General features: G+C 47.3%; 2 protein-coding genes across 2 annotated transcripts; one reads left to right on the top strand and one right to left on the bottom strand.

The window, feature by feature from the left end:
- Window positions 1–1,896: 1,896 nt before the first annotated feature.
- LOC309384806 (uncharacterized protein) lies at window positions 1,897–8,270 on the top strand. Its single transcript, XM_081938601.1, has 4 exons — window positions 1,897–2,007; window positions 2,124–2,191; window positions 3,290–3,419; window positions 5,042–8,270. The coding sequence occupies exons 2-4, from the start codon at window positions 2,135–2,137 to the stop codon at window positions 6,529–6,531; spliced, it is 1,677 nt and encodes a 558-aa protein (XP_081794727.1). The 5' UTR covers window positions 1,897–2,007; window positions 2,124–2,134; the 3' UTR covers window positions 6,532–8,270.
- A 5,582-nt stretch (window positions 8,271–13,852) lies between these two features.
- On the bottom strand, window positions 13,853–19,639 carry LOC309384818 (rano class II histocompatibility antigen, A beta chain-like). Its single transcript, XM_081938620.1, has 6 exons — window positions 19,482–19,639; window positions 17,842–18,126; window positions 15,454–15,735; window positions 15,195–15,308; window positions 15,034–15,057; window positions 13,853–14,137 (listed from the first exon to the last, which is right to left on the bottom strand). Exons 1-6 carry the CDS (start codon window positions 19,564–19,566, stop codon window positions 14,124–14,126), a joined length of 804 nt encoding a protein of 267 aa, XP_081794746.1. The 5' UTR covers window positions 19,567–19,639; the 3' UTR covers window positions 13,853–14,123.
- Window positions 19,640–20,244: the final 605 nt, after the last annotated feature.

The raw sequence follows: 20,244 nt of genomic DNA, 5'->3' as shown, positions 1-20,244 counted from the left end.
GTCAAGGTCCTTCTGCATCTTAAGCCTATCTTCTGGAGTGTTGGCTATTCCTAACAGCTTGGTGTCATCTGCAAATTTGATGAGTTCCCCATTTGTTCCCTCATCCAAATCATTGATGAAGATGTTGAAGAGTACTGAGCCCAAAACAGAGCCTTGGGGTACTCCACTGCATACCTCTCTCCATGTAGATACAGTTCCATTGAGGACTACACATTGAGTGAGGTTGATCAGCCAGTTACGAATCCATCTGGTGGTGATGCTGTCTAACCTACATTCTTCTACTTTATCTAGTAGTAGGTTATGGTCTACCTTATCAAATGCCTTACTTTAGTACATTAGTCGACCAGAGGAATGCCTCCAAGTAAACTATATCGACGGCATTCCTCTGGTCGACTATTTTGACACTGTCGAAGAATGCAATAGGATTAGTCTGGCATGATCTGTTTTTGACAAACCCATGTTGGCTTTTGGCTATTATTTTGTTTGCTTCTAGGTGTTCGCAAATTCGTTGCTTGATTATCTTTTCCAGAATCTTTCCTGGTATTGAGGTCAGGCTGATAGGTCTGTAGTTTCCTGGATCTAATTTTTTCCCCCTTTTTTGAAGATGGGAACCACATCAGCTCTTTTCCAGTCCTCTGGTAGTTCCCCGGTGTTCCAGGATTTCTGAAACATATAATTCAGTGGTTCTGAGATCTCGTCTGCTAGTTCCTTCAGAACCCTGGGGTGTAATCCATCCGGTCCTGGTGATTTGAACTCATCTAGGGTAGACAGGTGCTCACTTACCATTTTCTTCCCTATTTCAACTTGTGTTCCTAATCTTGATTTTTGTGGTGCTGTTTTTGATAGGTTGGACTGTTTTATCCCTTTGTGTAAAGACAGATACAAAACATGAGTTAAATAGTTCTGCTTTCTCCCTGTTGCTTGTCATCTTCTTGCCACTTTCTCCCAGCAATGGGCCAATTGTTTCCTTAACTTTTTTCTTGTTTTTAACATGTTGGAAGAAGCTTTTTTTATTTTTTACTTTTGTAGCAAGCCTTTCTTCATTGTGAGCCATAGCTTTCCTCACTTCATCTTTACATGCTCGGGCTATTTGCTGATATTCTGCCTTAGTTATGTCCCCCCCCCCCTTTCCACTTTTTATATTTATCTTTTTTGTCTTTCAATTTGTCAGAGAGTTCTTTATGCAGCCATGCTGGTTTCTTTTGGGAGCTGTTATTTTTCTTCTTCGTTGGTATTGTGCTAGACTGGGCTTTTGTAATCTCATTTTTCAAAATTTCCCAAGCTTCTTGAGTTGTTTTCCCCTTGAGGATTCTCATCCATGGAATTTTTCCCAAGCTCTCTCTAAGTTTATTGAAATTAGCTCTCTTAAAGTCCAAGACTCTAGTTTGACTTTATTCTACTACCTGTGTTTGCATAATGTTGAATTCCAATATTGCATGGTCACTTGCCCCCAGGGTTCCTACGGCTTCAATACCACCTATCATTTCCTCTCTGTTAGTGAGAATTAAATCCAATATGGCTGATCCCCTTGTTCCCTTCTCTACTTTTTGGGAAACAAAGTTGTCTGCTAGGTTTGTTAGGAACCTGTTGGATCTTCCACTTGCTGTAAAGATTGGAAATGTTGTTTTAAAGTTTAAAAAGGTTGAATAAAAATTATTAAAAAAACCAAGAATGTGTTTGAATAATTCACTCCTCCTTCCCAAACTTCTCTGTATTCATAATATGTGGCGATGTCCCACCAATTCTTGTAGGACATTGTTCCCTTGTTTTCTCACTCAACCTCACATATGGATATTGGGGGCCTTGAGGTTGTGTTCTGAATATAAGAATCTACGTTATTTCATGTGAGGTACATTAATTCCTCTTCTTTTTTCCTTTCTCCTATTTTAAAGTGCTGCACTGTGGAGATCAGAGATCCTGAGGGAAAGAAGAATCCATCAAATCCCCCTCAGGAGCTATTTTTCAGGAGGATCCCTTGGGAAGATCAAAGTCAGGACACCTCAGGAGGTAATGGAAGATCCTCTGACTACCCGTCTGTCTTACTTTCACTCTCTCTCCTCTTCTATAGAATATCTCCTCCTACTTTGTTAAATATGCATTTTGAAATTACTTATTCCTTACAGAGAAACAAAGAATGAAGCTTTCTGGTTTTTATGACGGAGATCAAACAGCAGTTGGACCTACAAATAAAGTAAGAAAGGGAAAAGTTATTAGATTTCTATTCTCCCTTCAGGAAGTGAAGCGGGTGTGCAGAGTGCTCTCTCTTTCTATTTCTCCCCCTTGTTTGGCCTGGATTATTTTTGTGTTCTTCCACAACATGGACAGCAGAATGACAGGTTGAAGTTGCTGTCAGCCAGCATGGCTTCCTCTGGTTATCTTGTTCTGCTAGGTACTCCACCAACTTGGAGTTTATAAGAAGCAATTTTTTTAAAGTCCTTCAAGAAATAGGAATAGACGTATCACAGTGGCAGGAACTGCTAGAGACCCATTTTTTTTGTCATTCATTGACTCAGAATCGTGCAGAGCTAATGAAAAATAAATAAATACTCACATTGCCACATTACCATTTTTAAAAGCCTTGTTTATAACCTGTAGTTCAAAAATAAGTATTCTGTATCAAAAAATAAAGCAGACTATTAAAATCCAAATGGAATGGCCGTGTTGAGCACCCCCTAGTCCTTCTTTTCATGAAGCTAGACCTTCCCAATTCCAGCAACCGTTCTTTATATCTTTTAGCCTCCAGTCCACTAATAATTTTGGTTGCTCTTCTCTGCACTCTTTCTAGAGTCTCAAGATCTTTTTTACATCTGGCGACCAAAAAATGATGCAGGATTCTAAGTGTGGCCTTACCAAGGCTAAAGTGGTATTAACGCTTCATTTGATCTTGATTCTATCCCTCTCTTAATGCAGCCTAGGATTCTGTTGGTTTTTTTTTTTTGGCAACTGTAGCCTGCTGCTGATTCACGTTTAAGTGATTGTCCACTAGGATTCCAAAATCTCTCTTGCACTTACTATTGTTGAGCCAGGTATCAACTATTCTATGGCAGTGCATTTGGGTTTTTTTCCCTAAATGTAGAGCCTTACATTTCTCACTGTTGATTTCGTCTTGTTAGATGGGTCCCAATCTGTTGATCCTTCTATATCTCGAGCTTATCTTCTGGACTGCTGGTATTCCTGTCAATTTGGTCTTGCCTTGAAATTTGAGGAGTTCTCCTACTATCCTCTTGGCTAAATCATTGATGAAAATGAACAGATCTTGTGAATCCTCTGTTCTTTTTTCCATGTTCAGGAGAGTCTGGTGTCCTTTGAGGAGGTGGCTGTGTATTTCTCTGAGGAGGAATGGTCTCAGATGGATCCTGACCAGAAAGCGCTGCATTCGGAAGTCATGCTTGAAAACCATAGGAACATGGTCTCTCTGGGTAAGTTCACTTAGTGACCGTTCCAAGTTATGACCAGCCTTCTACCAAGTACTTGAGACCCAGTCCCAAAATTATGAGTGTTGCAGCACCACGACCGTTCACACTTACAAATGACAGCAGAGGCCCTGCAACATTCGCCCTACCTATTCCCCCACCCCATCCCACCGGGACTTACCAAGCTGGCAGGAATAGCCAACAGTCCAGAAGATAGGCTTAAGATGCAGAAGGATCTTGACAGACTTCAACATTGGGTGCTATTCTAACAAAATGAAATTCAATGGTTAAAAAAGTAAGGTTCTACATTTAGGCAACAAAAACAAAATGCACAGGTACAGTATAGATGGTACCTTGCTCAATAGTAGTAACTGTGAAAGGGATCTTGGAGTCCTAGTCGACAACCATTTAAATATGAGCCAGCCGTGTGCAGCAGCTGCCAAAAAAGCCAACACAGTTCTAGACTGCATAAACAGAGGGATGGAATCAAGATTATGTGAAGGGTTAATACCATTTTATAATGCCTTGGTAAGGCCAGACTTGTAATCCTGCATCTAGTGTTTGTCACTATGATGGAAAAAAGATGTAGAGACTCTAGAAAGAGTGCCGAGAAGAACAAGATTGTTCGGGAGGCTAAAACTTTTAAAGAACGGTTGCAGGAAGTGGGTATGTCTACTTTAATGAAAAGGACTAGGGGAGACATGATAGCAGTGTTCCAATATCTCAGAGGCTGCCACAAAGACGAGGGAGTCAAACTATTCTCCAAGGCACCTGTGTCAGGTTTTCAAAAGATGCCCTAATTAATATATGAGTCTCGAGTCAAGCTTCCAAAGAAATCCAGTCATTTATTAGCAGTAACATTTTGGCAATTACCCAAGTGGAGTCAGATCTGATCCCATAAGTTACGGCTGAACTTTGCCCCTGTTTCCCCCCTCCCCTCAGTCTGTGTCATAAATCACATTTTCCAATGTGGTTGTCCAGCAAGCTGTAGAATTCTACGCCTCACAAGCCTGCTGTGGTAATCTGAGATCTGACCCTGGCTGAAGGTATGCATGGAATACGCTTCCCCACCCTTCCGCCCATGGCAACTTGATAACAGACATGGAAGTGCTTTGCGAGTTGACACCTGAGGGTAGGACAAGAAGCAATTGGTGGAAATTAATAAAAGGGAGAAGAACTAAGGAGAAATTTCCTGACATTAGAACAATTAATCAGTAGAACAGCTTGCCTCCAGAAGTTGTGGATGCTCCAACACTGGAAGTCTTTAAGAAGATGTTGGATAACCAGTCTGAATTGCTGTAGGGTTTCCTGCCTAAGCAAGCGGTTGGACTAGAAGACCTCCCTCCAATTCTGTTATTCTATTCTATTCCTTAACTCAAAACTGACTGAGTGACATTTGCATATATAGAGATAATTGTAAAGGAAGAGATGTTTCCTATATATTTTCAAAGCTTTCATAACTCATGAATATAGAAATCATCATGTCTATATCACACCCCTGTAAGCATGCAAATATACAACCTACTGGAATTTCAGAGAAATTCAGAAGGAAATTCACTTCACTTTCTACAGTTTGATTTTTTTTTCTCTAACCTTGTTATCATTTTCATTTCCTTTTTGCTTTGAAGGTAATAATGGGCAGGAGAATCAAGATTCCTGTGAATTGTTCCAGGTGATCAATGCTGAAGATGGAACGGAGAAGTTTGGGGATCGAATGGAATTTCAAAGCCATGAGAGAAACCAGTCAAAGAATTGGATTCAGGAAAGCTCATCTTCCACCGATGCTCCAATGCCAAACTTTCATGCCCAACAGGAGAAAATAAGGAAAAAAAATATTGGAAAAAGTGTGAAGCTAATCAAAGCTAATGTAAATGAACACTATTTAACCCAAGACAAAATAGATGATGCTATAAGAAGACACAAGGGACAAAATTACAATGGGACATTCATTCTTCCTCTTGAAAATAACTTCCTTACATCTCAAAAAGCTATTAACACAAAAGAGAAGCCTTATAAATGTTTAGAATGTGGAAAACGTTTCAGAACAAGCAGACAATTTACTGTCCACAAAAAGATCCACTCAGGAGAGAAGCCATATAAATGCATGGAGTGTGGAAAGACCTTTGCTCAAAGAAGTAATCTTATTTCCCATAAGATGATCCACACAGGGGAGAAACCGTATAAATGCATGCAGTGTGGAAAGACCTTTTCTAAAAGAAGTAATCTTACTTCTCATAAGATGATCCACACAGGGGAGAAGCCGTATAAATGCATGGAGTGTGGAAAGACCTTTGCTCAAAGCAGTACACTTACTTCCCATAAGTTGATCCACACAGGGGAGAAGCCACACAAATGCATGGAGTGTGGAAAGATCTTTGCTCATAGCAGTACACTTACTTCCCATAAGATGATACATACAGGAGAGAAGCCATATAAATGCATGGAATGCGGAAAGACCTTTGCTCAAAGAAGTACACTTACTTCCCATAAGATGATTCACACAGGGGAGAAGCCTTATAAATGCATGGAGTGTGGAAAGACCTTTGCTGAAAAAAGTAATCTTATTTCCCATAAGATGATCCACACAGGGGAGAAGCCATACAAATGCATGGAGTGTGGAAAGACCTTTGCTCATAGCAGTACACTTACTTCCCATAAGATGATTCACACAGGGGAGAAGCCATATAAATGCATGGAATGTGGAAAGACCTTTGCTCAAAGAAGTACACTTACTTCCCATAAGATGATCCACACAGGGGAGAAACCATATAAATGCATGGAATGTGGAAAGACCTTTTCTAAAAGAAGTAATCTTACTTCTCATAAGATGATCCACACAGGGGAGAAGCCATATAAATGCATGGAGTGTGGAAAGACCTTTGCTCAAAGAAGTACACTTCGTTCCCATAAGATGATTCACACAGGGGAGAAGCCATACAAATGCATGGAGTGTGGAAAGACCTTTGCTCACAGAAGTACACTTAGTTCCCATAAGATGATCCACACAGGGGAGAAGCCATATAAATGTATGGAGTATGAAAAGACCTTTGCTCAAAGCAGTACACTTAATTCCCATAAGATGATCCATACAGGGGTTTACTCATGGCAGTGGACTTAGAAGGCACAAAAAGCTCCACACAGGAGAGAAACCATTTAAATGCATGAAATGTGGAAAGACCTTTGCTCAAAGCAGTACACTTACTTCCCATAAGATGATCCACACAGGGGAGAAGCCATATAAATGCATGGAATGCGGAAAGACCTTTGCTCAAAGAAGTACACTTACTTCCCATAAGATGATTCACACAGGGGAGAAGCCTTATAAATGCATGGAGTGTGGAAAGACCTTTGCTGAAAAAAGTAATCTTATTTCCCATAAGATGATCCACACAGGGGAGAAGCCATACAAATGCATGGAGTGTGGAAAGACCTTTGCTCATAGCAGTACACTTACTTCCCATAAGATGATCCATACAGGGGAGAAGCCATATAAATGCATGGAGTGTGGAAAGACCTTTGCTCAAAGAAGTAACCTTACTTCCCCTAAAAGGATCCACACTCGGGAGAAACTATATAGCAATAGTAATTCCAATTAGACTTCACAATGCTTTACCACACTCTGAGCAGTTTACAAAATCAACATTTTAGCGACCTCAAAAGGATAAAAGGCTGTATCAACCATCAGCCGGTCAGGATCGAACTCCTGGCTATGGGACATCAGCCTATAGTACTGCATTCAAACCACTGAGCCACCATGTCTCTATAAATTTGTTTGTGTATGCATATTGTGCCTTTGTGATCCAAATGAGAGAAGGTTGAATCCAACAAAATGAAACTTAATGTGGAGAAAGGGTACATTTTACACCTGGGCAGGGATTACATGAAGCCTAGTTCAAAACAGTAATTGTGAGAGGGACCTTGGGAGTCCTAATGGATGGTCACTTAAACATGAGTCACATGTGTGTGGCGGCAGCCAAAAAAGCTAATATAATCCTTGATTGTATAAACAGGCATAGAATCAAAATCATGTGCATTATTAGAACTGTTGTATAAAGCCTTAGACTATAACTGGAATACTGCATCCAGTTTTGGTCATAACATTACCAAAAAGAAGCTTAGACTTTGGAGAAAGTGCAAACGAGCAGCTAAGATGATTAAAGGCCTGGGGACTAAAGGATTTGGGTTTGGCTGGTCTACAGAAAAGAAGGTTTAGGAATGACATGATAGCAGTGTTCCAGTTCTTAAGAAGCTGTTAGACAGTGGAGGGGGGTTAATTTATTTTCCAGATCACCTGAGGGCAGGACAAGAAACAACACATGTGAAATAATCAGGGAGAGAAGCAACCTCGAATTAACGAGAATCTTCCTTACAATGAAGACAATTAACAAGCGGAACAGCTTTCCTTCAGACATTTGAGGTTGCTTCATCACTGGACATTTTAAAGAAGTCTGGATAGTCACTTGTCTGAAATAGATCCTATAGGAATATCAATAGATCCTGAAATGGTATAGGATCTCTTGCTTGAGCCGAAAGTGCGGATAGAGGTTCTAGGTGCCAAGGACTTGTATCAGGCTTAGAACTTCAGGCACCAGGGCTCTGTTGATCCCTGGATGGACAGAAGGAGAAAGTTGTGTCTCGGGGGGCTCTTTAAAAAGAAAAAGAAAAATTCTTCTGATTCATTAGTGGATCCAGAAGTGAATTAAAATCTCTCTCTAGCAACTCTCATCAAAGTGGACTCCCAAAATGTTACCAGTACATTTTTGTCTAAAATTAGGTTAATTTGATTCATGCCATCTGAGAGTCTGTTTGTTTACTTACTAAAAGTAGTCTATAGGAGTTGAAGTTTTTTCAATAAAGTGCCAAATTGAAACTTTATCCAATCAACGGAGTTACTTGACGTAGTCACGCAGGTAGGCGGGGCTATGGTGGGTGCGACCTGACCTGCGCAGTTCAATTGTTTCAGTGGCAGTGGCCTGGGCGTTCACACCTTCAGCCGTTCTGGAGCCAGACAATGGAACTGCCTGGAAGCTTCCTCGGGGCATGGCTGACTCCGCTGGAACTGGATTCCCAGGAACTCTTGTCTCAAGTGTCCAGTCCCCAGGCCTTATGAACACAGAAATGTGTTCCCAGTGTTAAACGATTGGCGTTGGTTGGTCGAATCTGCGAGCGTATCTGTGTTATAATTTGGGCGCAGTCTGTCTAGCTGTGATCTGAGTTTGCAGCCCATTAGCAGTTCTGCTGGGCTACGGTTTGTGGTGGCGCTAGGGGTGATGTGCTGCACTAGAAGGTACTTGTCAAGTTTGGTTTGCACACCCCCTGGTGCCATTTTGGCTAGAGCCTCTTTGACTGCACCATCTGTTCTGCTTGATCATTAGTGGCCGGTGCTGACAAGGCACGGCAGATTCCTTGTTCAGCCAAAAAGGTTTCAAAATGGTTAGCTGTGAATTGGGGCTCATTATCAGAAACTATTATGTCCAGTAGGCCGTGTGTGGCAAAGAGCCTCGACCGCCTCAGCTATCATAAAGGATATGCTAATTACCTCAAGCCGTTTGGAGTATGCGTCCGCTGTTTTTAAAAATGTGTGACCCTGAACGGGTCCTGCGAAATCAATGTACGCCCATGATCAGGGTTAGGATTCATCAGTTGCGTCAAGCCGGCTATGCCCGCTGAGTCGGCCATGCCCCCTCCATGTCAACCACAGCCCTGATGTGGCCCTCAATGAAATTGAGTTTGACACCTCTGGATTAGATGGTCTTCAGGCCTACCCCTGCCCCCAAGTGAAAAGGAGACTCTGGCTGCAGGGATTGCCACAGGCCATCGCCGCCTGTGTGCATCAGGATCCTCATTTCCACTTGGATTTTGATAAGCAGCACAGATTTTTTAATCCATTTAAAACAAATCCTATCGCCCTACGTGCTTTTAACTGGAGTGCGGGGGGGGGGGGATGGGGGGATGATTTTCATGGGGGCAGAAGAGGGACTTGGCTGCTCAAAGAGGCTAGCTCTCTCAGCCTCGCTTTGCAAAATCGGTTCCACCCTCCTGTACAAGGGCATTTAACAATGTGTTGGTTAACATCGCCTCCCACAGCCTTTTCTCCACCCCTTTTTCTCCCTCCTCTAAGGTTTTCAAAGCATAATCATCTTCCCAAGGGTGCCACAATCGGGGGGGGGGGGGAATGAAGGGGGCGAGAGAGCTTGCGGAGATGAGAGACTGCTGCTGAGGCTGCTGAGAAGTCAAATAGAGAGAAGAGTCCCTCCCTCGCCAGAGATCATCAACCAGGGTGACCAATGCCGTTTCCATCCCATAATTGGACTTGAATCCTGACCGAAAGAGATCCAGGTAATCCGTTTCATCCAGGCCGCCCTGAAGTTGTCAAGGAGCCCCCTTTTCTCCCACCCTCCCTAAGAAGGGAGAGAGGAGACTGGAGGTGTGTGGTCCAGGCTGAGATCCCCACCCCCAAACTCCCTCCCAACTCACCTCTGCCCTGTCTGGGCCGTCTCGTAGTTGTGCCGGCAGAAGGAATTCATAGAGTTCTTCATATACTGCAGGTAGAACTTACCTCTGTTCCACCTGTCTGCATCCACCTTCCCAAACTCCGTGACGGCCACGTATTTCCCGTGGTCACTGTTGAAGCGGACAATCTCCTGCAGGTCATAGAAACTCCTGGCCAGGAGTCTCACCTGCTGCGTCCTGTTGAGGAGGCGGCACTTGACCTTATGCTGGAAGAGGAAATGGAGTGCGGGGAGGAGGAGGAGGAGGAAGGCCATCAGGAGGGACCTTCCCAGCTGCCAGTAGAGGAGGAGGGGAGGGTGGAGGGTGACTTTCCTTGAGAGAATGGCCGAAGATGCCCCCTGGAGGAGGGAGGGGGAACTCTCAGTCCCAGAGAGGAAGGCAGACTTGCTGGGGAGTCGGGGGGGGGGGGGGGGAGGGGGAGAGAAAGAAAGAGGGGGAGGGGAGAAACTTCCTAAGGGACCCCCTCCATCCTCCCCGGGTGGAAAAAGGCAGGCAGAAACTCATCTGGTGGAGTAGATTTCTTCTCTGCAGGGAATGTCTTTAACTTTATGGGGTGGAGGGGAAGTAATATCCACACCCCGCAGTCTTTCTTTGGGAGGGAATATGGGGTGAGGACACCATGAGGACATTTAGGCCAACTCTTCTGGGGGTCTCCCAACACTTCAGTCACTACCTTCCCCGGGTCCCCCCTTTCCCCCCCCCCCGAAACTTCAGCCCAACTCCCTTCCTTTGGATAACTGTTGAGGATCACAACTGTTTCCTATCCCTCCCAAAAAAGACCCTCTGCACCCCCCCAAGATTATATCAAAGGGAGAATCTCCATTCCCCCGTCACAAAGTGTCAGGGTTCCAAAAAACACCCTCAACGAAAGAAAACTCCGAGGCGCGTGATTCCTCAAAGTTCCACTTTATTAGAGATGTCATGTTGGCCCATCTGAGAAAACCCGAATCTGAAAGCTTCCAGGTTCCCCTCCCCCCCAATTGAAAGTTCAACACCCACAAGTCCATCACATGGTCCAACCCTTCACTGCCATGAAGACCGGTTCCTCCCATTCTGCCCAGGTGCAGGGACAAAAGTGACCTTGACTTTCTGAGAAAGAATGTTGTTATGGCTACACATCACCCAACTCCGTATAATCCCCCCTCCCATTTTCCCACAGGAGAAAGTGTGCCAGGCCTGAAATCCAAAAAAGAAAAGGTGGCTTGTAGGCCTGACAGGGAGCCACTTTCAGAGGAGCAACTCAGAGCCCCCAATATCCTTCTCCCACAGTTGCCCCTCCCCCTCCAGGTCCCAATAGAGCAATGGAGGAGGAGGGGGGTGTTCTTGGTCTCCTCCCCAAATTCAGAGCCTCCCCCGGAAAAGGACCTAAACCCCATCTTGCCTGACCATCTAATCCTCAAATTTGAGATTCAGAAGAAAAATTGAAGCTTTTTCCTTCTGTGGATTCAGGGCTGAAAATGCTTCACTTTCCCTTTTTCACTTTGGCTTTTCCTTCCCTTCCTCTTTTGACGCAGCCGACTATGACCCAGACACTGGGAGCAGGGGGAGAAAGGGGTCTGGCTGCGACTCCCCACCTTGGCTACAATCGTGGAAAAGGGGTCACTCTCCATCCTTTGGGGGGGGTAATATGTGGAGGAAGACCACGCAGAGATTTAGGCTGTTGGAGGCTCTGGAGACCCAGCAGCTTTCTTCCCCCCCGCAGGTGGTCCTTCCTAAACCCCTCATCCCCCGGCCCGGCCCCAGCCCCCTCCTTACCGGGGAGTCCAGCAGAGCAAATAGATGCTGCCCCACAAGCGCTCCCAAAGAAAGAAGAGAAAGACACGGATGCCTCCAGCCCCAGAGGCGGAATCGGTGGGTCTGGATTGGGGGGGGGAGGAGTTTTCATCGGACTTTGGAATTGGGAGTGTGCAGAAGGAGCAGGAGGACCAATGGGAATCCTCCCTTCTGCAGCGTCATTGGTCTCCGGGCAGAGCCTCCCTTGACTTCACCCGATGGACGAGATAGTTCCACGAAGAGAAGAAACTCAAGTTGGTTATTCAGCCCAAGACCCCTTTTCCCTCCTCAGAATGATATTCTGTGTTTTCAGTTACTTTTTCAAGCACATTTCAGCAAGAAATTAAAAGGAATCCTGCAAAATGGAAAAAAATTCCTAGATGGGATCAGTTGCAGTTTCCTATCCAACCCCCCCCCCCAGCCCCTCTAAGACCACGCAAAGGGAAGATGTCCCACCCCCTTCACAAAAGGGGAAGTTTGGGGGAGGAGCAACTCAGACCCTCTCAAAATCTCCCCCTCCAGGTCCTGATTGAGGAATCGGGGATTATGGGGTGAGGGGTTCTTGGTCCCCTCCCCAAATTAAGGGGCTCCCCAAAAGGGCTCCAAGCTCCCCCCTTGCTTGACTTTCAAAGCCTCAAGTTTGAGATTCAGAAGAAAAAGTGAATTTTCGGAAGCTGCCAAAATTCTTTTTCTTATACGGAGTTTTGGTGTCATTTGTGGATTCAGGTCTGAAAATGCCTCAGTTTCCCTCTTTCGCTTTCCGTCTCCTTCCTCTTTTGACGGAAGAAGCTTTGGGGGCTCCAAAGGGATTTGGGCCTTGAAGCTCCCACTTCTCCTGCCCTCCAACCCCTTTCCCAAAGTCTCTCTTGGGGGATCTCAGCCCCTTTATCCTTCCCTCCAACATCTGTGAGCCCCCTCCCAGACCCCTCCTCACTGAGTGTCTCCTTCCCCCCTTCACTTCCATGGATCCCTGACAGCGCCGCCCCCATCAACAGCTGAAGGACCCCAGCAGAGCCCATGGATGCTGCCCCACACCCTCCCTCCTCCATAGAATGAGGAGACGGAGATGTTTCCAACCCCAGAAGTGGAATTGGTGGGTCTGGAGTCTGGCTGAGAATCATACAAAGAAAGTAGAGGGACCCTTCTGGGGCTTTTATTTATTTTATTTATTCTTCGCATTTCTAAACCGCCCCCTCTCCCAAAAAGGGACTCGGGGCTGCCATGAACTCCACCCCTTGAGCTGCAGCTCCCCCTGGATTGAACAGATTTCCCCCCTCCCACTTTCTCTGCTTCTCATTCTGCGTGGAACTGTGTAGACGTCCCTTATCTCTCTGTGCCTGTCGATGGACGGTTTCTCTCAGTGACAGACCTCCAAGGATTCTCCGGCGTTTTTAGACCTGGCTTGATCCAGGAGGCTAACATTTAACTCAGTTTATTCCAGGTTTCCTATACAGTCTAATACAATTTATTGTTTCATAGAACTAAAACCTCCAAAAATATTGACTTGGAGGAGAACAGAAAGGCCAATGAAGCTGCTGTGGGTTCCAAGCTGGGAAGAAGAAGAGATGGAGGAATCAAGGGGTGGAGGGGGTCATGGAAACGGAAAACATTTGGGGCTTTGCCAGGCAGAGAGCAGTTGATCCCTGAGATCACTTCCAGGAATGGGGGATCTCAGATTGCGGAGCATCTGGGATCTTTCTGGGTCTGGCGACCAGGCCAGGTGGATTTTGGGTGAAGTGGATGGTTGCAGCATGGCTCTGAATGGGGAGGGTGTCTCTGCTGAGCAGGAGAGACTGGGGGGGTCTGGAGTGACTGGGAGGTCAAGATGGTCTCCACCCCTTCCTGTTCCCCACCTGTGAAAGAAGCAGTGTGTGTGTGTGTGTGTGTGTGTCTCAGCAGGAGGAGGTCCAAGGTGCCCTTCTCTTATTCTCCCCAATCTCTAACCCTCAAAGGCAGAAATTCACCAGGTATTCCTAAAAAGAAACTTTCCCATCAGGAAGCAAGATAGGACAGCTTCCAAATAGCATCCGAAAGTAAATCAGAGTCCGAGGCAAAGTATTGCTCAACGTTCCCATTGATGAAGAGAGCCACGTTGGCACATCTGGGAAAACCCAAAACTGAAAGCTTCCCGGTTTTCCCCACCCAGTTGAAAGTTCAAGATCTTGCCCCCACACCCACAAGCCAATCCCATGGTCCAATCTCCCACTGCCATGCTGGCAGCTTCCACCCATCCAGTTCGGGTCAGGTGCAGAGGTGCAGAGACAAAGGATGACCTTCGCTTTCTAGAAAGAATTTTGTTATGGCTACATAGCATCTAACAATCCCCACTCCCATTTTCCCACAATAGAAACAGTAGAATAATAGAAAGTGTGGCAGGCCAAAGATCCAGGAAAAAAGATGGTTGCAGGCCTGACAATGGCAGGATTAATGCATGAGGGCTGTGGGGAAAAAAGATAGGGAAGAAAATTAGACTATCAAATAAAATAAAATATTCCGTGCAAGTAAGTTCATTTTGAGGGACTGCTGGGAAAAACTCCCCTCTCTCCCTCTATTCCAGCCCCCCCCACCCAGGAAGGCCCATACCACAGGGGAGTGATTGATGGGTGGGGACAGATGGATGGCGGTTCCACCCCTTTCAGGGAGGAAAAGGCTGGGAGGGGCCAGGGATCCCTCCCCATCTCATCTCCTGGGAGGGGCCAGGGATCCCTCCCCATCTCATCTCCTGGGACTCCAAGGGGGTCTGAGTTCAGCCGAGGGCCTGCAGGGGGGGCTCCAAAGTGACCTTGAGAAGATGGGATTCTCCCTAATTGACTTAATTAGGGGTGAATCAAGAAATCCCTCCCTCCCAACAGACGTTTCCTATTAACCAAGAAATGGGAGGAATGTCTGGTCCTTTAATGGGAATGGCAGCAAAGGAGTGAGCCTGGCGTCATTTGGCCACAAATTGCGTGAAATGTCACAGGTGTGTATGTGTGTGTGTGTGTGCATGAAGTTGGGGTGCTCCCTCCCCATCCCCCAATGACAGCAATGTCCCCCTCTTTCCCTTCCCTCTTACCATGCCACAAAACAAGGGAACACCCTGTTGTGAGGTGTTAATCTTGTGGTATGTCCTTGTGTCTAATTGCACTGCATTTGGGAGTCTCTGTAGGGAAAAACTGCCCAAAATTTCAGCAATTGGCGTCTTCCACAAGAAGGAGGCTTTGTAGGGGTCACTTCAAGGTTGGTCCAATTACTTCAAACACATCCTTTTTTTCTTTTTTCTTTTAAAGGAAGATTTGAAGGAAAATACACTTATAACTTATAGGAGGAATTCAGATGAAGAGGGGAAACTCACCTGCAGGAGGTTGGATGGGAGTTGCTGGAAGGAGAAAAAGACCCAATCAGGACCCTTCATGGGCTGCAGGACTCAGGGGGTCCCCCTCCCCATTGATAGCCCATAATAGGTTGCATGAGCTTCCAAGAACAGAAGTTCCCAAAAATATTCCCCAGACTCACCATTCTTGTTCTTTAGGTAGGAGAAGAGCCCCACCACAAAGAAGGCCACTCCTATCACAGCTCCCATTATCCCCGTACAGAGTTTGCTCTTGGCAGAGCTGGAGGAACGGGGCTCTGGGGAAGGAGAAGGAGCCTCACCTGAGCAGGAGGATCAGGCCCACCTTCCCCCTGGAGGGTCCATTCTTATTCTCTCTACAGGGAGGGTCCTTCCCCTTCTCAGGACAGGATGGGTCCCCAGAGCAGGAGGGGAGGGGCTTACCCCACTGGACGGTGATGGGGGCCTCCAGGCTGGCGTGCTCCACCTTGCAAGTGTAGACGTCTCCTCGCTGGGGCTGGGTCTCCAGCATCACCTGCAGCTGGTAGGTCCAGTCCCAGTTCTGGAGCTCCTCCCCATAGGCCACGCCCTCCTTCTCCTCCTGGCCATTCTTCAGCCACTGGATCTCGATCTTCACGGGATAAAAGCCCGTCGCGGTGCAGAGGAGGATGGTGTTGGGGGAATCGGGTTCCATCTTGGTGGGGGAGATGGTGACGGTGGGCTTGGCTGGAGGGAAGCAGAAGGGGGGATGGGAGAGACACAGGAGGGTGCAGAAGTCCAAGTTGATTAAGGATCTGGACAGATGGAAGAACCTCCTGGTTGGGATCATCTTCAGTGATCAAAACAGGAAAATCCAAGACTGATAAATGCTGGAAACTCCCTGAGATGGAAGGAACCTTCTGCCAGATGTGGTGAAAATGGGGAGAACAACCCCAGAATATGGGAAAAACATACATAGTCTTTTTTTATACAATCCCCCACATTGTGACATTGAACAGCGAACAAGACTCAGACATGATTTTTCCCAGAGAAATCGAAGCTAAATTGATTTTGGGGAGAGTTCAGGGAAGGCTGAGAGCCTCTCTTGGTGGCCAGAGAAAAGCTTTGGCCCCTCGGGGGAAGGAGACGCCCGGATCTCTCCGGAGAGAAAAGTCAGCTCAGAAGTCAAAGAAAAAGGAAGAGAAAATCCCCCCAAAGAGATTTAATAAACATCATGTGATTTCAGGTTCTCCTAAACCAACAATTTGCTCTAAAACATGGAATATTTTTTAAAACAAGAAATAAAAGGCATTGGAACTAAGAAAAACAGATGTAATATTCTTGGCATCTCCTTTGAAAAATGTTCACCGAATTAAAAATAATAGTTTTGATAAGGGATTTCACAGCAAGAAATTGTATTAATTTCAATGAAATTCACGATTAGTATTTCTAAGAACATAAAATTCTACTGATTTGGGTAAAGTTTGTGAGCAGCTAAAGGTTTTTCACAAACCAGCCAGAGATTTTGGTCTTGTCCCTGAATCAGAGGAAGGAAGGAAGAAGAGAAGGGAGGAAAAGAGAAGGAGAGAATGGGCTTTGGGGTCTTTGGGCAGCTGATGAAGCTCCTTTCCCTGAAGGGAAAATCCCCCCAGAGACCCACAAAAGGAGGGAGGAGGGAGGGAGGCCCTGAGAGCCCCACAATAGAGACACACTCACAACGCCAACACAACTGGCAGGGGATCCTTGGGGCACTTTCGGAGGTTATCAAAAATCAGCAGATATAGAAGTAGAACTGAAGAAGCTCTTTGCTAAATATGACAAGAAAGTTGTGTTGATTCGTAGGGGGAAAATTAGATTTTGAATATTGTATTAAAGACTTATTGATTATTATCTCCAGGAAAATATCATCTCCGGTAGTGAAAACATTTCAAACTGCATTGCTCAAATGTAAGAGAAAATTATTTATTTATTTTTCTAAACTATTATATCCTGTTATGCGACAGGTGAAAATCCTCTTAATATTTGCAAGGAATAATTTTTGGACGTGAAAATCAGTTTTGCCTCCAGACTGAATATATAGAGCATAAAACCTCTGCCGCTTTCCCTGAAAATATTCCATAATTTCTGGAAGGGGCAAATGCCCAGGATCGCCCTGTAAAATGTATTTCTTCCTCTTGTGGAAGAAACACCGTATTGGATTCTGTGGTGTCTCATTATTTCTGGAAAACCTGGGCTCACAATGGGAACATTAAACATATCCCATTCCTAAGTGATGATGCTTTGAAAACTTTTCAGATTCTTATAAAGGAATATAATATAATAAGGCCAAATTATCACTCAAGAGCCCACATTGGAGGGAAATGGTCAATTTGCAAACAGCAGGAAATCAATTTGGAAGATGTGACAGCATAGACTAACATATTTATTTCACAGATTGTTGGAAGGGACCTTATAGGTCATCTAGTCCAACCTCCTCCCCATGCTCAAGCAGGAGACCCAACACCATTTCTGGCAGATGGCAATCCAGTCTCTTCTTGAAAGCCTCCAGTGATGAAGCTCCCACAACTTCCGACGGCAACTTCTGTCCCGTTGGTTGATTGTTCTCACTGTCAGAAAGTCCCTCCTTATTTCTAGGCTGAATCTCTCCTTGGTCAGTTTGCATACATTATTCCTTCTCTGGCCTTTGGGTGCCTTGGAGAATAGCTTGACACCCCCTCCTCTCAAGCTATTTTCCAAAGCACCTGAAGGAGTAAATAAGGAGTAAACTTTTATCTGGGAAAATCTGAATGGACTAAATGAAAGGGGGGGTGTCTTGGAATCCCCCTCCTCCAGAAGCCGCCCCCCCCCAGTCACCTCTCCGGCCAATCAGACGCTCCTCCACCTTGGCCTCGTAGTTGTACACCCAGTAGTTCTTTCGGCAGAAGTAATCCGGCCGAGCCCTCATGTACTGCACGCGGTTCTTGTCTTGGTTCCAAGCGTCGGCAACCGCCTGCCCCAATGCCGTGTCACCCGTGAACTCCCCGCGGTCGCTGTCGAAACGGACGAACTCCTGCCGGTCATAGAAGTAGCGCTCCAGGTAGCGCACCTGCTGCTTCCCATCCAGGAAGATGCAGTCACCCTTCACCTGGTGGAAGAAACCTGGAGGAGGAGGAGCAGGAGGAGGAGGAGCAGGAGGAGGAGGGGAGGAGGAGGAGGAGGAGGAGGAGGAGTAGAGCTGTCAGAAGGGAGCCCAGGGCCCATCATTCCCAGCCACTGGTAGAGGAGGGACCACCCCGCAGGAATGTGGAGGGGGGTGGGAGAGCTGCTGCTAGAGATGGATAGAAGGTGCCCACTTGTTGGGGGTCTGGAGGGGGGGAGGAAAGGGGGAGGGGAGGAACTTCCTGAGGAACCTCCCCCTCTCCCTCCCCCTCCGTCTTCCAGGGTTGAAAAAGGCAAGAGGTCCAGCAGTCCCAGGAATTCTCTGCAGGGGGGTGGGGTGGTATCTCGGTGAGGCCACATGAGACACCCAGAAATCTCTGGGGCAGAGGGAAAAGAATATCCACACCTCCCTCTCCTTTTGGATGGAGGAGATGGGGAGGGGGCATTTACAGTGGTACTACTGGGGTGTCCCCCCTTTCAACCTCCACCTTCCCTGGTTACCCCAAACCTTTCTCCCCTAATTGTGAGCCCTGCGTGATTTGGGATGGAGGGGGGCTTCAGGCTTCTTTCTTGTCCCCCTCCCCCAAAACGCCCCCACCCAAGTCTCCCCAAAACCACTCAAAGGGCGGGGTCTCCAGCCCCCCCTCACAAAAGGGAGACTTTTGAGGGGCAACCCAGACCCCTCCCCCTATCCTTCTCCCTCAGTTGCCCCTCCCTCTGCGGGCCTTGATTGAGCAATGGAGGATTATGGGGTGGGGGCTTCTTGGTCCCCTCCCCAACTTGAGAGGCTCCCCCAGAAGGGACCGAAGCTCAACTCCGGCCTGACATCCGAAGCCTCAGATCTGAGAGTCTCCAAAGAAACATCAAGAAAAAAAGAAAGCAAAAATGTATCTTTTTCTTCTGTTTCTGGCTGCGTTTGTGGATTTAGCTCTGAAAATGCCTCCGTTTCCGGCTTCCGCTTTCGCTTTCCCTCGCCCGCCTCTCTCAACGCAACCGACGTCGGGGGGCTCCGGATCTGGGTTTGATTCGTGGCCCGGGAGGTCCAACTCCCACCCAGCCATGGGGAGGGAGGAGCAAGACGGGCCCGGCTGCATTTCCTCCCGGGTCACCTGCCTTCCCGCGACCCCTCCCCACCACAGTCACAACCAGGGAAGGGTGCGCGTGGTGGGGGAGTCCCTCTCCACCCTCCTGGGGGGGAATGTGGGGGTGGGGCGGAGACCACGCGGAGATCAAGGCTCCCGCCTCTCTTGGCCACGACCCCTTTCCCCACTCCTGGGGCCCAACCCCTTTCTCCCTTCCCCCCCACCCAGCAGTACTCCCAGCCCCTTTCCTCCCCCGCCCAGCCCCCTCCTTACCTGGGGTCTCCTGCCCACCTTCGCTTCCAGAGATCCGAGCCAGCGCGCCCACCAGCAGCAAAAGGGGGAGCCCAGCAGAGCCCATGGATGCTTGCTGCCCCACAACCGCCCCCTGAGAGACAGGAGAAAGAGGTTTCCAGCCCCAGAAGCGGTCTGGATGTGTGTGTGGGGAGGGGAGCGTTTTTCTCGCCCTTTGGACTGGGGAATGCCCCGGCAACCGTAAGGACCAATGAGAATCTTCCCTTCTGCAGCGTCATCGGTCGCCGGGCAGCGTTTCCTCCGAGTTCACCAGGTGGAGGAGATAGTCTCCGTCGCAGAGAGAGAGAGAGAGAAGCGGAGAAAGTGGGAGGGGGATCCCTTCAGTATTGGGGGAGTGGGGAGCGCAGCTGAAGAGGGTCTTTCAGGCCAGCTACGGAGGGGAGTGTGGACTTCCTTCCTGTCCCGCCCTTAATTCTGCCTGGGGGAGCTGACAGAAAGGTGAGGCGCCCCCAGAACCATTCAACGAGTCTTCATCCCAAACTGTATAGCTAAAGGTCCGAGGACCCAGACCCTAGAACGATCTCCACCCCCTTCCTGTCCCCCCCACCTTTAAAAAAAAGGAGGTCCTGAAAGGAAGCTGGTAGGTCTCAGCAGGAAAAGATCCAGCCTGCCCCTCCCTCTCCCTTTCCACAAACCTCCATTCCCCCCCAGAGAGGGAGGGGGGGCCTCAAACTGCAGTGGGTTGGCTGATGGGCAGGGACCCCATGGAGGGAGAATCTGCCCA

Source organism: Natrix helvetica, assembly GCF_964273705.1.
Source record: "Natrix helvetica genome assembly, chromosome: 1".
In the NCBI taxonomy this organism is placed as follows: Eukaryota; Metazoa; Chordata; class Lepidosauria; order Squamata; family Natricidae; genus Natrix; species Natrix helvetica.
Note: the sequence above shows the minus strand (reverse complement) of the source record. Positions and strands in the feature narration are given on the sequence as shown.